Source organism: Amia ocellicauda, chromosome 4 (genome assembly GCF_036373705.1).
Source record: "Amia ocellicauda isolate fAmiCal2 chromosome 4, fAmiCal2.hap1, whole genome shotgun sequence".
NCBI lineage: Eukaryota > Metazoa > Chordata > Actinopteri > Amiiformes > Amiidae > Amia > Amia ocellicauda.
This window is the reverse complement of record NC_089853.1, coordinates 23,790,900-23,809,968: the sequence shown is the minus strand read 5'-3', so window position 1 is coordinate 23,809,968 and position 19,069 is coordinate 23,790,900. Positions and strand designations below refer to the sequence as shown.

The following is a 19,069-nucleotide window of genomic DNA, read 5'->3' as shown; positions in this document are numbered from 1 at the left end:
CTTGATTGTATTGCTGTATTTTCATGGTTTCCTTTATTTTATTAAGCTATAATTAAAAAAATATTTATAGTTTATAAATATATTTTATTATGGCCAGCTTCACCAGAATCATAAAATGAACTCATGACTTGTATTTGAATGCTTATGCCTGAGAGGGGGAAAAAATTATTAGGATTCATATATACTTTTACTCTTTGTAACATATCACACAAACACAAATCCAGTTGGTCCTGAGCTTCACAGGGCTGCTGTGGGTGTTTTCATTTATTATAAATCATCGTGGAATGTTTTTTGTTCAAACACACATGCTGAGAAAATAAAAAAAGGGTGACTTAAAAATTCTAAGAATTCATAAAGGTTGTTTTTTTCCAGGTCAATAAGATATAGCCCTGGAAAGGTACAGTAACTAAGTACATCACTAATGAAATCAGAACTTAAATGAATGATGGAAAATCTAATTGCAAAAACATGTTCTTAATAAGCAGAAGAAAAGCTTCTTGGTAAATTAGTAACTTATTCAAATGCCTGTTTTTAAAGAACAATTACACAGGGCTAATGTTCACTTCTTTCAGCACGATGTTGCTTAGAAACAAGTGAATCATGCTCATGCTCCTGTCTGTTCAAGTATTTGTTTACATTCATTAGCAAGACCATTATAGTCAATTCAATGGGTTTTATAGCTAATTCTACTTGGAAAAGTTCTGTTGTAAACCTAGCATTATGTTACACCACAATAAACCAGTTACACCAGGGATCATTCCAGAAAAAAAGGGAAAAATCCCTCTGAAGGAGAATGCTTGAGAAATACAACTAGAATATTTTAGGGAGACATTTTGTAATGATTCCTCACTGTGCTACAGACAGCTCAGACAAACAGCTCCAAATGCGTTTCTTTGCTTGGTGCAAATCTATTTTTGATTGATGATTTTAAGGTGAAGGTGAGATTGAACATGACAAATGTGTTGGTTCTTCTCCAGAGGGTGATGAAATGTGAAGACTCCAGCAGTCAAATTTCTTCTCAGTGCTCCTTTGAGTTTTGGGCTAGAAATTTCATTAAATCTTTCAAAACTGATTTTGCAAGTCAGAAATAACGATATATCGCACTATTCTGCAGTTTAATGGTGCTCCTGTGAATTTCGATTAAAAAAATGTAATGCCCGGTCATTAATAATTCATGAAGCAAGAGTGCATGTAGAATGGGAAAATCTAAAATAGGATTCCATAGTTCATCTTTTAAAATGTTCAAGAACTGTTCAAGAATTTTAATAAATGTTGAAATGACCATCCCCTGAAAAAGACAGTGAATCATGAATAACTTTGAATGGCTCATGAATATTTCATAGTATGATAAAGTGAATACAAAATATCAGGCAATTCAACAGAGTTAATGTAAAATTTGTAAACATGTTAAATTTGGTTACATATGCACTTTTAAGTGACCACTCACTATATCTATCCATCTCTCTCTCTCTCTCTCTCTCTCTCTCTCTCTCTCTCTCTCTCTCTCTCTATATATATATATATATATATATATATATATATATATATATATATATATATATAAATAATCTACATACATATGTGTGTGTGTGTGTGTGTGTGTGTGTATAAATGATTATATACAGTACTGTGCAAACGTTTTAGGCAGGTGTGAACAAATGCTGTAAAATAAGAATGTTTTCAACAATAGACATGTTAATAGATTATATTTATCAATTAACTAAATGCAAAGTGAGTGAACTGAAGAAAACTCTAAATCAAATCCATATTTGATGTGACCACCCTTTGCCTTCAAAACAGCATCAATTCTTCCAGGTACACTTGCAAGAAGTCAGGGATTTTTTAGGCATATAGTCAGGTGTATGATTAAACAATTACACTAAACAGGTGCTAATGATCATCAATTCAATATGTAGGTTGAAACACAATCATTAACTGAAACAGAATCAGCTGTGTAGGAGGAATAAAACTGGGTGAGGAACAGCCAGACTTAGCTAACAAGGTGAGGTTGCGGAAGACAGTTTACTGTCAAAAGTCATACACCATGGCAAGACTGAGCACAGCAACAAGACACAAGGTAGTTATACTGCATCAGCAAGGTCTCTCCCAGGCAGACATTTCAAGGCAGACAGGGGTTTCCAGATGTGCTGTCCAAGCTCTTTTGAAGAAACACAAAGAAACGAGCAACGTTGAGGACCATAGATGCAGTGGTCGGCCAAGGAAACTTACTGCAGCAGATGAAAGACACATCATGCTTACTTCCCTTCGCAATCAGAAGATGTCCAGCAGTGCCATCAGCTCAGAATTGGCAGAAAACAGTGGGACCCTGGTACACCCATCTACTGTCCGGAAAAGTCTGGTCAGAAGTGGCCTTATGGAAGACTTGTGGCCAAAAAGCCATACCTCCAACGTGGCAACAAGGCCAAGCGACTCAACTATGCACGAAAACACAGGAACTGGGGTGCAGAAAAATGGCAGCAGGTGCTCTGGACTGATGAGTCAAAATTTGCAGAAGGCAGTTTGTTCACCGAAGGGCTGGAGAGCGGTACACGAATGAGTGTCTGCAGGCAACAGTGAAGCATGGTGGAGGTTCCTTGCAAGTTTGGGGCTGCATTTCTGCTAATGGAGTTGGAGATTTGGTCAGAATGAATGGTCTCCTCAATGCTGAGAAGTACAGGCAGATACTTATCCATCATGCAATACCATCAGGGAGGCATCTGATTGGCCCCAAATTTATTCTGCAGCATAACTACGACCCCAAACATACAGCGAAAGTCATAAATAAATATCTTCAGAAGAACAAGGAGTCCTGGAAGTGATGGTATGGCCCCCACAGAACCCTGATCTCAACATCATCGAGTCTGTCTGGGATTACATGAAGAGAGAGAAGCAACTGAGGCTGCCTAAATCCACAGAAGAACTGTGGTTAGTTCTCCAAGATGTTTGGGCCGACCTACCTGCCGAGGTCCTTCAAAAACTGTGTGCAAGTGTACCTAGAAGAACTGATGCTGTTTTGAAGGCAAAGGGTGGTCACACCAAATATTGATTTGATGTAGATTTATCTTCTGTTCACTCACTTTGCATTTAGTTAATTGATAAATATAATCTATTAACGTCTATTTTTGAGAGCATTCTTACTTTAACATTTTTTTTGCACAGTACTGTATATGCACTATTTAATTTAAATATCTGCTGGGAACATGCTTGATGAAACCTTCCATATCTGAGAAATAAAAACTATATGCATGTACACAGTTTATTAGGAAGACAGACCCTTTACATTGTCTTATAAGGTAAAAGAGCCAGGCAGTACGGTTCATTCAGCCATATGGGGTTTACATCATTAATGCTTTTTTTCAGGGGGTCATGTCTTTCCTATCCACAAGTGTTTTTTTGAAAATGTTCCAATGTTCTCCCATCCGTGAGACTCTCTGGAGAGACTAATTTATAACAATGAGATCCCAGGTCACTGGAGAGATCATTTATATAATTCTGCACCAATTGTTCAAAAATTATAGATCAAGTTTTTTGACCATTACCTTCACAAATACAGCCTGTAACATCTGGTTGCAAAATGTCATATGCAGATATTGTAGAACCATATATCCTTACTTAATATAATATATACATATATACTCACAATTAACACTTGCTCTGACACCTCCTATGGCAGGGATCCATGCTGAAATGTTTAAATCCATGACAGGCTTCCTTTTGCCATTAACAGAAAGAAACAATATCAATACCCAGCGTGTAAATACTAAACTTAACATGATCAATGTCAATAGGATATATTGTGTAAATGTATATGTTAGGGGACAAACAGTTTACAGGGAAGTTTTTTTGTTTTTTGTTTTTTTCCTCCAACCTAACACAGAAAAGGAAGGCCACTGTGAAAGATGACCCTGTGACAAAAAGTAGGCATATCCTGAATATCCTGTCCAACTGAATGATACCTACTTAACTTTTCAAAAATATTCTTCCCGTTTTACTGAAACACTTGAAAAAGCCTACAGCTTGGATGAAATCAGAACCATTGACAAATTACAAAACCTTATAACGCAAAAAATAACTTGCTGCAGACATAGTAGCTTTCAGTGAAATGTGTAACTGAAAAGCAGTTGTAGATTTCAGTTTTGTGTACATGCTCTGTCTTGACTTAGAAAAACACAGGAACATACATATAGGAGAAAAATCTTTATTGTACAATCTCATATAAGAGAATACACAAAATGGGCATTGCAGGACCACAGACCCAATGATTAAAAACATTATGAACCTAATAAGTAGATGCAATGCATTATAAAAAAATCAAAACAATTTAGTCATTAAATGCACTTGAATAATTGAACGATATAATGCATCAGCACTGCATTATCTTCAAAATTGCCATTGCTATGGGAACCGGGTGCCTTTTTTGAAAGCTGCTGTGCAATTCACAGAAGTACAAAAACAACATTTTTATACCTGCAACTATGCATTGCTGTTGCTTTTTTGTGATATAGATTAATAGCAGTAATTTTTATACAAAAATACATTTTGTGGCAAACAAAAGTAATTAATACAATAAAAAAAGAAAAAGGGGTGGGGTATAGGAGATATGGCCTCATTTGACAAGCTATCCACAGAATCATGTGCTGATATTTCCCAATAATAAAATTCCCCACATAATTTAGTAACTACAATTTGTTTTCATTTGCCAATTTTTCACTAAGTATAAACACTATTTTCCAACAGATGAAAAACAAGAGCCTATCAAGCACTGACAGACTTACAACCAGACAAAATTGTAAAATCTGGAACAATTTTAAGAAAATTGTGAGGAATAACTGAACATCGATGAACACTGTAACATACATAACACTTAACACCAGCTGTAAACTTCAGATTACTTGTACCATTTTCTCATCCCATGACAAAGTTCTAGTATTTACAAAATCAGGACTGATGTGATCTCTGCGAATCTTCAAAAGGGCTAACTAATCCATGTTCATTTACCTTAAATCGACTTTAAGTGTCCTCCTCAAAAGTAAACCATCACTCTATACACCAACAATGATTAAAGCCAACTGTGTTCAAAGAGACGTGCTCTGTCCTGCCTGTTATTTCTGTATGGCAATGCAATAAACCCAGAAAAGACATGCCTCCAACAATCCAACAGGAGGAAGGATCACAGCTCTATCTTGTTTTTATTGGACTTGTTGTTTTCTTTAGCAGGTTTCTTGTCTTCTTTTTTCTTCTTTTTCTCTGGGTTTATGTCATTAAGGTCCTTTTCTTTCCCTTTCCCATCCTTCTTTGCTGCTTTCCCAGGGTACACTTGCCCCTCCACTGTCACATCTGCACAGCGTTCCTGGTTCACAAGGAAGTCTTTGACCTCCCAAGCAAAGCTCCCGTCACGTAGCATAAAGATGGCACGGTTAGAGCCGACGACAAACCTACAAGGAGCCAAGAAGTCCATTGTTATGCATTTTAAATCACTTTTCAATAAACACACTGATCTCCTGTAAGTAACATCTGGCCCTCACCCTGCTATACCTCAGCCTTGCCTCCAGGGGGCCATGTGTTCTGCCTGGAAAAAAATACTAGGTTCTAAGCAGATGTTAGGATTGAGATTTATTTATTCATATGTAAATATTACATTTTGATATATTATCTTCATGATTAAACAAAACAGTATGGAAAGATTTACTAAATTGCAAAAATGCCTGAGAAGGTTCACTTTAAAGCAATTCAATTAATGTACATTAACCGCTGCCTTTGACAGTAGTTTTGTGATATAACTTTCACTGATTATTTCTGGAAAATGTGCATGCCATTTCAGCAAAGGAGTCATAAAATTAAATACAGCTGGACTGATGATCTAAATTAAAAGTATACTTTGAAAATAACATTTAAACCTAGGTCACTTGCATGTTATAAATACAAAATACAAAAATCACACTCAAGATTTACACAATTATTTAAAAAAATAGTGATTCATGACACCAGGACCTATCCACTTCCTAAGGCAGTGCATGCTTCACACCTTCCTGTGCAAAGACCATTGCCTTTAAAACAATACAACTGCATCTCACATTAACAACAGTTGCCTTGATGATTTAACTGTATGTGAGTCACTCCAAACAACTAAATATAACAGGACAATATGTTTAACTTTACTCTGAATAGATTGTAAAAGTAAAACAGATCCCATTATTTGAACAGCCAACAGCATTGGACTTCATTGTAGCTTTCAGTATTTAATTCCCACCACACACACTATTGCCCAATTGACACTTTAATTGAAGTAATCATGTACTCAATCAGACCTGCATAATTTTCAGATGGAAATACATTTACCAAAAGGTCTGGTTAAGCATAAGGTGTCAAATAAGGAACTCTGAGCTCATTTACAGAGAAACCAGGAGACACCTAAAGATGTTCAGGATGTCAAAACATATTCTAGTATTTCATGTTGCTCTGCACCAAATGTAAGTCTTAGCTTACATTCCTCTTCTCTAAAAAAAAAATCTATAATACAATAAATTGTTATTCAACCAGAATCCTGTAGGTTTGCTTTAAGGTTACTGGTTACAAACATATGTACAGGTGAGGCTGACGTGTCCTACCTCTGAATGTCGTAATTGGCATTGAACAGGCTGCCCTGCCACAGGCTGGTGATCTCCTCTGTCTCCTTCTCAGTCGGCTCTCCTGACACAGTTGCAAACACCATGAGTGTCTTCCCTTTCTTGGTCAATTTGAGGAGCTCTTCCGGCTTTGATGGATCTATTTTAGAGAAATCGACCTGTGGGGGGGTTCTTTTGTGCTCTGGTAGGTCACCCTCTTCAATCTCATCATCCTTCTGCAGGAGGCCAAAAAGCAAAGAGGGCTTTGGGTTAGTTAAAGACTGGCACTACCATCTTATTTTCCTCTCTCACTCTCCAAACAATTGTAAAGTTTAGCAGTCTAGAATCCCCAATCTGTGGACAATAAACCTCTGCGTCCATTTCTATTATACAGATAGTTAGAACAATCAGTAACTTTTTACAGGATGTTAATGGTTTTTGGTTGATGTGTAATTTCGAAGAGGTCAACGTTCACATTTTTGCCTCCACAAGCTTTTTGTTTCCTCCTCTTCAACTAGTGTAAGGGTGAAGAAACACGTTAACTTTCATTTCAGGCAGACATTTTTGTAATGCAGCCACCACGTGTGTCTAATAATGTCTAGTAATAATGTTCCAGTGTCATGTTTTTTCCTTCAGGAGTTTATCGATTAGGAATATCAAGGGGACAGGTGGCGAAAAAACGTGATGGCTCTCTTAAGTCTCATTAGTTCAAATTTCCCAGAGGTCAGATGAGAACAATGTATATTGAGTTAAGCTGAGGTTTCCTTCCTGATGCAAATGCGGAATTAAACGTCCGATCTGATCAAACATTCATAATTATGAATCCCAATCAATCTAGTATCAATAACTAACCTAACTGAGGAATTACGCAGTAGTTTGTTGGCTTTTTGATAGAACAGCACTATTCGTTTTTCTTATATATACTTACTGGAATTGTATCATGCATCCCAAAAGTTCAAATAAATGTTAGGAAATGTGTAAATGTCGACAGTGTAATCATCCTATGAGTCAGTACATTCGTATCAATCAAAAACAACTCGTACCTCCCATTCCTCCAACAGCCTGGCCATATCTGCGTCATTGTAATCACGGATGTCTTTTTTCTTTTTGGGTTTTTTGTTTTTAATATCATCGGCAGCCACAATGCATATTAAAGCCAAACACAGTACCAGCAGCACACAGCTCCGCTTGCTGGGGGACGCCATCTTTTACAGCTGTTGCAATCTGATTGGCTGAGCAGCTTCTTCTACGTCAGCCTGTCGAAGGGCGTGGCTAAATAAAAGCGCCCACGTTTGGTTGCTGAAGATCATGTATGCGGTTATGCTGATCTAAAGCTTTTCTCAAAATGTATTTAAATAATACAACAAGAATACATGTAAATGTTGTACTATCATAATAATTCCTGTATGTGAATATAATGTTTCTCTTTTGCTTTGCTGGATAATCATTTTCTAAACATATCCTCTTAAAAACAACAAGAGAAACAGTTTCCCATTTCCCATCAATTGATTCTGTGGTCTGTTAAAAAAACTCTGCACAGATAACAAGGGTGAATCTGTTACCAATAAAAGTGTCTGTATTGTGAACATATCCCAGCAGAAGCTGTTTCACCCTTAAAGAACACAAAACATGTAGTTAATTTGTGAAAAATAGAAGGAATAACAAATATTTTCAGTTTCCTAAATTCTCTATTATATATACACTCACCTAAAGGATTATTAGGAACACCATACTAATACTGTGTTTGACCCCCTTTCGCCTTCAGAACTGCCTTAATTCTACGTGGCATTGATTCAACAAGGTGCTGAAAGCATTCTTTAGAAATGTTGGCCCATATTGATAGGATAGCATCTTGCAGTTGATGGAGATTTGTGGGATGCACATCCAGGGCACGAAGCTCCCGTTCCACCACATCCCAAAGATGCTCTATTGGGTTGAGATCTGGTGACTGTGGGGGCCAGTTTAGTACAGTGAACTCATTGTCATGTTCAAGAAACCAATTTGAAATGATTCGACCTTTGTGACATGGTGCATTATCCTGCTGGAAGTAGCCATCAGAGGATGGGTACATGGTGGTCATAAAGGGATGGACATGGTCAGAAACAATGCTCAGGTAGGCCGTGGCATTTAAACGATGCCCAATTGGCACTAAGGGGCCTAAAGTGTGCCAAGAAAACATCCCCCACACCATTACACCACCACCACCAGCCTGCACAGTGGTAACAAGGCATGATGGATCCATGTTCTCATTCTGTTTACGCCAAATTCTGACTCTACCATCTGAATGTCTCAACAGAAATCGAGACTCATCAGACCAGGCAACATTTTTCCAGTCTTCAACTGTCCAATTTTGGTGAGCTTGTGCAAATTGTAGCCTCTTTTTCCTATTTGTAGTGGAGATGAGTGGTACCCGGTGGGGTCTTCTGCTGTTGTAGCCCATCCGCCTCAAGGTTGTACGTGTTGTGGCTTCACAAATGCTTTGCTGCATACCTCAGTTGTAACGAGTGGTTATTTCAGTCAAAGTTGCTCTTCTATCAGCTTGAATCAGTCGGCCCATTCTCCTCTGACCTCTAGCATCAACCAGGCATTTTCGCCCACAGGACTGCCGCATACTGGATGTTTTTCCCTTTTCACACCATTCTTTGTAAACCCTAGAAATGGTTGTGCGTGAAAATCCCAGTAACTGAGCAGATTGTGAAATACTCAGACCGGCCCGTCTGGCACCAACAACCATGCCACGCTCAAAATTGCTTAAATCACCTTTCTTTCCCATTCAGACATTCAGTTTGGAGTTCAGGAGATTGTCTTGACCAGGACCACACCCCTAAATGCATTGAAGCAACTGCCATGTGATTGGTTGGTTAGATAATTGCATTAATGAGAAATTGAACAGGTGTTCCTAATAATCCTTTAGGTGAGTGTATATCATCAGCATCAGCAGTCTATATTGATCCACTGTTGGATGAAAGCTTCCCCAAGATTGATACAAACAAACACATATATATGTATTCACAATTTTGTTTGTGTGTAAATGTCTTTATTGAATTCATTATTTCCATATCAATATAGAATTGCAGTTTAAGCTGACACAGTAATTTTGATTAATTTTAGTGAGTCAGTGTGAAAGTCACAGTTTGCAAACTTTTAAAATGCAAGACCTCTTGGTGTGGGTGGGATTGCAGTATTCCGTCAGGGGACATTGTACAATCGTCAGTGGGCTGAACTCTTGTGTTCTGGACGATATCCAGTCCAGAAAGAGACATGAACTTGTGTCCTCATTGGGTGTCAAAGGGAATAAGACTTCCCTTCCATTGTGTTGCTTTCCAAAACTAGATGCCGACATTTCTAATTCTGGATAATAAAAAGAAGACGGTGATGTGATTGTGTTTGAGCCTGTGAAGAAAAACATTTGTTTAGCATTGTATTTTTTTTTTATTAATATTATTATTATTATTATTATTCCCAGAAATGCAACCTGGAAACATGGCAGTTTTACATACTTTTTAAAAAATTATTCTGCCCCACAGTAATAAAAGTACACCAAATTTGAATTGAAATGCATACTGGTACTTTTTAATTTCATCACAAAAATAAGAGAAAGGACACCACAATTAGGAAGTATATAATTAAAAACTTTTCAATGCACATTATTCATTTAATGCTCCCTTTTTTGGACAGCTAAGAAATATCTTATCACTCCTCTGCTGCAGCTGCCACAAGGCATTGTGAAGGGCACAATATCAGTGAGAGTGAGTTTCCTTCAATCTTATCAACAAGAATGATTCTTTTTCTACACAGTAAAAATATGAACTAGATTCTGACTGGCCTCAGCAGACACCAATTCAGTTGGGGTCATTGGCAGAGTAAGGAGACAATTTAACTCCTGGATTATTTTTCTAGCCAATGGGAATACATCCAAGGAGTCTCTCTGCATAAACTATGATCCAGATTCTGTTCAACGAAGCCAGGTGCATGACTGCCTTCACATGCCATGTAACGTACGGCTAAGCTATTGAGGAAATCTCCATTTCATAACAGAGTTGTGAATGTATTTGTGATTAAATCCTTATGATTATATATATATATATATATATATATATATATATATATATATATATATATATTTTTTTTTTTTTTTCACAAAATCTTTAAAGTATGGTAAATGCTCGTACACCCAATTTTAGATTTGCTTTTAAGTGACTTTAGCAAACAAAACAAACAACAACAAAACAGTAAATTCAACAGAACTTATTTGTCAACAGTTTTCTATTTAGTTAATTCCACAATAAGTAAGTGAAAATATGACAGACATAACAGGGTGAAATATTTTTGAAACTTGTCTTCTTTGGTTTTTCACCCAAATTCTCTTTTATGGGAAAACTTAAAGCCATTAATGTACAGATACACACAGAGTGCAATATAGTGAGCCACTCAGTCAACAGAAACAGAGCAGTTTCCTCTCAGGACACTCCACCCAATGGCACGGTGCCCTGTACAGCTGCAGCACTGACAATGCAGAACTGTTGTGGCCAGAGCAGTGGCTGCAGACTCCCAATCTTTCACAGTGTTAAAGTGGACTTTAAAATCATGTTAGCTGTTAATGTGTCATACAGGTTCATTGGTTTGTAAACTGCTGTTTAAGTACCGGTATTGTATATGATCTCCGTCTTTGTAACATTCAGACAGCATTTTCAAAGAAGTAATGTCTGAGGCTAAAGACTTGACACACTTTTAAGTTTATGGGTTACATGTGTAAAGCAGCTACGAAACTAACCTTCATAGGTGTTTACAATTCCACTTCTAATCATTACATTAATTGACAATAGTTATTCTATATGGGCTGCTCATCTATTTAACAAGATAAAGTTCAAGGTCAACAAGTACATTATGCTTTAACAAAATGTTTATGCAACTCAAAAACAAATGCATTAGCAAGCCATTTATTATGGAAATCAATTGGATAAGAGATTGATGAATACATCCAGAGATATGGGGTGTAGGTGGAAATATATATGGTACTTGGTAGTTATGAAAGGTTTTGGAAATTAATGCAACTAAAAATTATTTGAGCTGCAACTCTTTAGACTAACTGTATGTTACAAAAGTAGATGGGCCTAGGAGTTGTTTATTTGCATACAAGTTAGACTGGTGTTATTTGGGAGGAAATTGTATCAGACTGCTGAGTGAGAACTAGTGAAAATTGTCTGACCTACAGTGGTTTAAATACAGTGACACTTAATTTATAAATATACAGAACAGTTTTAACCTGTATCCCATTATTATACTAACACTGCTTCACATCTTACAAATGTATGAAGTTTAGCATAAAAAACAGACTGCTGAAAAATTATACACACACACACACAGTACTGTGCAAATGTTTTAGGCAGGTGTGGAAAAAAATGCTGTAAAGTAAGAATGCTTTCAAAAATAGACATGTTAATAGATTATATTTATCAATTAACAAAATGCAAAGTGAGTGAACAGAAGAAAAATCTACATCAAATCAATATTTGGTGTGACCACCCTTTGCCTTCAAAACAGCATCAATTAGTCTAGGTACACTTAACTAACTCGTGTCTTGTTGCTGTGCTCAGTCTTGCCATGGTGTATGACTTTTGACAGTAAACTGTCTTCCTCAACCTCACCTTGTTAGCTGAGTTTGGCTGTTCCTCACCCAGTTTCATTCCTCCTACACAGCTGATTCTGTTTCAGTTTCAACCTACATATTGAATTGATATCATTAGCACCTGTTTGATATAACTGTTTAATGATACACCTGACTATAATTATGTGCAAGTGTACCTAGAAGAATTGATGCTGTTTTGAAGGCAAAGGGTGGACACACCAAATATGGATTTGATTTAGATTTTTCTTCTGTTCACTCACTTTGCATTTAGTTAATTGATAAATATAATCTATTAACATGTCTATTTTTGAAAGCATTCTTACTTTACAGCATTTTTTCACACCTCCCTAAAACTTTTGCACAGTACTGTATGTATATTGAACGAAATGGAAACATGTTGGGGAGGCCTTCATCCAGCAGTAGATTGATAAAAAGGCAGATGATTTGTATACAAATGTACAAAAGTATAAATCAAATTGATAATTCGAACTGGTTGGTTCTTTTAGTTATGCACAGGATTTAAATGATAACAAGAAAAACGTAATGGCATAACATTACGTGGTCCAAAGTTCACACATGGTAATGGTCTAACGTACTGTTTTTTTTTCTTTCACTTTTCAACCACTGAAAGAATGACGAACCCCATTCAACCATCCCAGTTTAACAGAAAACTCTCACACTTCTCACACACGCCCACAGAAGGCGTATCGATAAAGGAAAAGCCCTCCCCCGGCCCCGGGATTGGTCAGTTCACATCCCCAGCGTTCTTTTAAGGCTGTGTTAGAGCGAACTCGACCAGCGACGTCATAATATCAAGGACAGCAGAGAGTCGAATTACACCGCCCAGTGCTTTCATGCGTTTTATAGATTAGTCATGAAAAAAGTACGTGTGGTAGGGAGTAATTATTTTGTACTTTCCCTACATTAACCCCCATAGCAAATGTACATAGTTCTGTCGCAATAAAATGTGCAATACGCATTTATTTGTATTATTATTATTATTATTATTATTAATAATAATTATATTGTTTTTGTTGCTGCTGTATTACTATATTACTATTACTATAGTTTTCAGTGTTTCAGTTTTCCTTCCATACACTTTAAAATGTTGATTGTATACAATGGTTTCGAAATATAATCTTCAAAGTAATAACATAAAATATGAAGATACAATTGCCTACAAAGAAACTAATACAAATGAATGAATGAACAATTATCTAAATAAGATAAGAATGCTATTAATACCTTTAGTGTCTTAGTATCTGCATTTTTAAAGAAGAACAGAAACATAATACTATTAGTATATGAAGCATAATCACAGTACAGTAGCATTTTTTTTTTTTTTTGGACTAAGGCGTCAACGCACAACAACATCTTTTTTTTTGGTTTAACTGGGGTTACAGCAAAGGCACTGCTTACTAAGATCGCAAAGCTGTGTTTCAGTGACAGTATGTGCAGAAAGTGCTTTTTTTAAACGTCAGCGGCATGATTCATAGGTAACTTGTCGATTTAAAAAAAAGCCAAAAGGGATCAGAAGAGCCAGTAAAGAGGATGGAAGCGGGGCGATCGGTCCTGCTGGGGAAGGCGACTTCATTAGGAGGAAGACTGTAACTTTGTCCCCACGCCGGTAGTCGGATGCACCCACGTCGGGGCCTCGGAAAGGGATGGCTTGTGGCAGAGAGATCACTGTGCCTTGAAATGCGGACAATATAAACACCAAGGCCAACAAACTGCGAACTGCGCCCACACGTAAACAAAATACACGTTTATGGTGCTATTCGTTCATTTCACCGCGATCAGTGGGATTGCAAGCCATCTGAAAGTTGCCGTATTTGGGTGAGTTACAGTTGCCTGGCTGGGTTACAATCTAGCAGCAGCCCCAAGTGCGGCCACACCCTCCTGTGCTTCCTGATAGTGCAGGAGATGTAGCGGGAGCCTGGAAACCCACTTCCAATTCCCAATCACGACCAGTTCTCCGAGAGGGAGTTTGCAAGTCAAACACGAGTGGGAAAAGTTGCGGGGTGGAGTCCAGAACAGGCCATGTTTCGAGTGGAAGACGCCTCTGAAATGGACATCAAAACCGAAAGCCAACGCCGGACGAGGAGTAAATCATGCTCCGCTTTTTCCTAAGGAGGGCGTTTGGACAATAGACATGCATAGGGGACTGGACCTGCAGACAGAACTAGTTTACATCACTGGGTTTTGTATGAAAAAGAAAAGATTAAAAGCCGAGAAAGGGACCGCCGCAGTGGGCTCGCTGGCTCTCTTATTGGAGGCTTTTATTTTGGCAGATTAATGGCATGATGGTGCAGGACAAGCCCGGCGATCCCGGTGAGGTCAGTCGGAACTGCTCTGGTGGTGGTCGCATTGTCCGAGGCATGCAGGCGCCTCCCAGGCACTGTAGGGCGGCCAGACTGGGCTCGATCAGATCCTTCTGCACGGTGCAAAGACACCCTGCTGCTCTTGTGCAAGCAGGTCTCTTAAATGACAATCTGCTAGATTCAAAGTAGACGAAAGGACACGTTGTTATTGGCGTCAATACAGCCATTCAATAGACTTTAGCTACTTATATTGGTATTTTCTTACATATTTATATTTAATTACTGTGTGTGTATACATATATCTAATTTGTAACCTTTATTTTAGAGTACCTACAGTCTGCACTTTGCCTATACAGAAGGCTTCCCAGTGGCACTGCAGTCTTCATTTGTTCTTTTCTTTTTAATTGTTATGTCCTTTTGTTTTATTTTGTTGGATCATCATAATGTACTGAAAATTGACGTGGTTTGTTAATTCATGGATTAATACAACAAAATACAACCTGTGACTATTATAGTGATCCAAATATTTAGGGTTGACATCTGCGGTAAGGTCATGGGTTGCACATTTTGGTAAAGGGCATTAACCAGCATAACATTTGACAATTTGTTTTTTGTTTTTGAGCTGAGTTTTGATAAACAGTGTGTTCTTCTGATAATCTCAACAGAAGGGAAATTTAGTTGGAGCCAATCTGCAAATTACAACACTTATTTTCTTGAAAAGAAAAACAGTATCTATCTTTAAATGAAAGATTCTGTACTATTGTTTCCTATTGGCATTTTGTAAACATTTATCGTTTTGTTTATCCAGAAAGATAGGCTGTGTCATGCCCTACGATTTAAATTAAAATTATTTCACTAATTTAGACGTGCAGCAAAAATAGGCTGATACCCTATTCTCACCTTTCCACAAAAAAGTGTGAGGAAGCTAAAATATTATAGTGGGACTGGATATATTTACTCAGTTTAGCTAAAATCTAACAAGTCTACATTTTAAATGACTATATATACCTTTAAAACTCAGTGCCCTCTATTTTTTCAAAACTTTGCATTTTTAAAAATAAAAATTATAAATAATTAAAATGAATATTTACTAGCTTTATAATACATATAATAAATATCTGAAGGAAAATAAGGAAGACTGCTTTGCCACTTTAATGTTACAACTGCGTTTCTAAACTAAGTCAAGACTTTTTTTGTGTGTGAAAAATGTCTTAAGTTAAAAATCCAAAATGATGGAGTGTGTTATTTAAACTGTTCTGTACAGCCCTGCGAATCAGCTTGACCACCCTACTATGGCTAGTAGTGGCTCGGGCAAATCGACTATCGAGGGTTCTTCCAGCATTCTGAGCAGCAGCTCGCAGCAGAGGAAAAAACTCTCCTCCATTTGTGACACTTGCAAGAGTAAGATGCAGCTGGTTGCAGATTTGCTTCTGTTGTCCAGTGAGACGAGACCAGTCGTCAGTACTGAAGGCCTTTCGGCAGCTGAGACATTTGAGAAATGCAGGGACACTGTCATTGCCAGGACCAAGGAACTGTCCATCCTGACTCATGATATCCAGAGCCAGCTCAACATGGGCAAGTTCACAGAAGTGGGGGACAGGCTGCTAGAAATGGGGGACCTGGTGGTCTCTCTGACTGAGTGTTCAGCACATGCTGCTTACCTGGCTGCTGTCGAGACCCCGGGATCCCAGCCTGCTCTGCCTGGCCTAGTGGATCGATACAAAGTGACCCGGTGCCGGCACGAGGTGGAGCAGAGCTGCAGCATTCTGAGAATCACCCCTTTAGCAGACCTGACCCCCCAGCTCCTTCTCGAGGTGTCCCAGAACATCTCCAAAAACCTGAAGACCCTGACGGATGCATGCATACTGGCCAGTGATAAATCCAAGGACAAGTTTGGCAAGGAGCAGTTCAAACTTAGCGTGAAGTGCATGAGTACTAGTGCAACTGCCCTCTTGGCCTGTGTGAAGGAGGTGAAAACCTCTCCTAGTGAACTGACAAGGAACAGGTGTGTGCTATTCAGCGGACCTCTAGTGCAGTCTGTACATGCCTTGGTGGGCTTTGCTACTGAGCCTCAGTTTTTGGGCAAAGCTGCCACCATCAATCCTGACGGGAAGGCAGTGCAAACTGCTGTTCTTGGTGGGGCAATGAGTGTCGTTTCAGCTTGTGTTCTCCTGACTCAAGGCCTCAGGGATATAGCCCAACATCCAGAAAATAGCACCAAGATGCCTGACTACAGGGAGCGATTACGGAACTCGGCCTGTGCTGTCTCTGATGGATGCAACTTGCTGTCTCAGGCACTGAGGGAAAGATCTTCACCCAGGACTTTACCGCCAGTTAACTCCCATTCTGTGAATTAAAACCTTTTACAATAATTAAACGTAACCACCTAATCACAATTTTATATACCAAAGAGTTTTATTGGATTTACCCTTTTTAACCATATAAGAGAATGCAAAAGCAATGTGGAAGGCTATTGGTGATGGGAGCTGGTCTGAGTTTACTACATAATTTGAAATGATAAGATGAGTGCTTTTTGTCGCGCTGGATGTGATTGAAGCCTCTTTACTTCCACAAAAAAGAAAAGAAAATGAAAAACTAAATTGCTTTTAACTTTCACCATTAGCCCCATCTTTGTAAGTAAATAATGAATTTTATAAAGTTTACCTCAGTTTTCAGACATTTGAAAACAACATATGAAATGATGGATGTAGCTTCACTTGTTTTGACCTATGAAATCTTGTTCTATAGAAGAAAATCAGCTGTGTAAAAGTGGGAAGAGTGGCAGTTATGTTTGTTTTCCATGTGTGAAAGGGTAAAAGCTGCTGTGAGTGTGTACTAGAGATTTTACACTATTTACCAGACTTACTAGTATTTTTATTGTGTTTTGATCATGCATGTACTGGAGTATTTATTTCAACTATTAAAATGTTGTTTCTCATACTTTTTGCTGTCAGTTTAGTCTGTGCTTATTAGTCTGCAGAGGATAACTTATTTATTTGTTTAATGCATACAGCACATTTCACAAAATACCCAGATGATGATATGGAGTACCTTTTCCCTTTTTGGAATTACAGCCGAGAGATAGAGAATACTACTACAGTTTGTATTATACAACAGACGAATAGGATATTAAATGGTTTAAAGCTGAAGGTTTAATACAGTCTTTATGTTGTTGGACATGAACAGTGAAATGAACAGCAAGTATAGGTGGTGGTATTGTACATATCACTTCTAAACAAACTAACATTTGGATGTAACACATTGTCATATGGAATAGGTAGGGACAAGTCAGAAGGCTGCTTTTATCAAAGTACAGCAGAGACTATGCAAGTTAAATTTAAACCAGTCTTTGTAATGTTAATGTGAAATTGGAATTAAGTATGAATTTAAACTTAGGAGTCTCAGCTGTTGGGAAAACAAGGATAAGACCTTTTTATGTTGTCAAATATATTAATTGCTTAAATCCTCTTGACAGAAACATTCAATAATACATGCTTTGTGATAAACACATCTTTAATGCATTGAACCATGACATCGTGTAAGCCTCATCGAAGGTTTTCATGGACACATAAGAAATAAAACAAAATGATTCTTATGTGTCAGTTTCTACCTGTTTTGACTGCATGCCTTTTCACGGCGTGGAGCTCACTTTTAAATGATCTCTAAATATGGGAATGTGTCTTCCCTGGGATGAATGCGTGTCCTCATGTGACAGTGGGCAGAGGAACAAAAACATTTTTTTTTTTTTTTGTATTCAGACTGTGTGCTTTTAATGTTGTATTCACCAGAAGTTGAAGTGTCTTTTTCTGGAATAAAAAACGGATTTGAATTTTCAAACTGTATTTGATCAAAAAGTCATCTTACGACAATGGGATATATTGTTTAATCTCCCAGTACTCTGGATTAATATTAGAAGTGACAAAAAGCTGTTTATTCTGTATTTATGAATGAGATAGAACAGCTTCACGGGACTGGGGTTTTGCTGTGCTAACTTTCTTTTTTTTTCTCAAAAGAATGTTAGCCCCTTGCAGATGTTATGAATCACAACTGCATCATTTCAAAGCTATGTTGACTGTTCTCTTTAGGATGTGTGTAAAAGATTTCACGCTAGTAGTACGTGGCAAAGTAGTCAAAAGACAATAACTATAATTGGACAGAAAGAACCAAAATATGGTAAATTCTTACTAACTTCCAGGTATTCGCAGTAGTTCAATTTTAAGTTATCAATGTACAAGTTATGTGATGCATTTTGTATAATTTATAGCACTGCTCCATAGTACACCATAATTAATATTTCAAATGTGATACAGTAGTGTATTGTACAAAAATTATAATCCTACATAATTTAACAATAATTTGGCAAATTACAAAAAAATTATGTATAACATATTGACTTATAAATGTGTTTTTGATGTATTCTGCTCTGTAGTATATCTGTATATATTCAGGGATATTGCACTCCCAAAGATGAGAGCAAGGTGTGAGAGTCTTTGTGACTCAGGAACTCAGCCCAG

At 37.6% G+C, this 19,069-nt stretch overlaps 2 protein-coding genes across 2 annotated transcripts; one reads left to right on the top strand and one right to left on the bottom strand.

Annotated features, from left to right (window-relative positions):
* Window positions 1-4,184: 4,184 nt before the first annotated feature.
* On the bottom strand, window positions 4,185-7,824 carry mesd (mesoderm development LRP chaperone). Its single transcript, XM_066701499.1, has 3 exons — window positions 7,649-7,824; window positions 6,609-6,841; window positions 4,185-5,435 (listed from the first exon to the last, which is right to left on the bottom strand). Exons 1-3 carry the CDS (start codon window positions 7,808-7,810, stop codon window positions 5,171-5,173), a joined length of 660 nt encoding a protein of 219 aa, XP_066557596.1. The 5' UTR covers window positions 7,811-7,824; the 3' UTR covers window positions 4,185-5,170.
* A 5,801-nt stretch (window positions 7,825-13,625) lies between these two features.
* Window positions 13,626-18,392, top strand: tlnrd1 (talin rod domain containing 1). The gene has a single exon (XM_066701498.1). The coding sequence runs from the start codon at window positions 15,848-15,850 to the stop codon at window positions 16,910-16,912; it is 1,065 nt and encodes a 354-aa protein (XP_066557595.1). The 5' UTR covers window positions 13,626-15,847; the 3' UTR covers window positions 16,913-18,392.
* The last annotated feature ends 677 nt before the right edge of the window (window positions 18,393-19,069 follow it).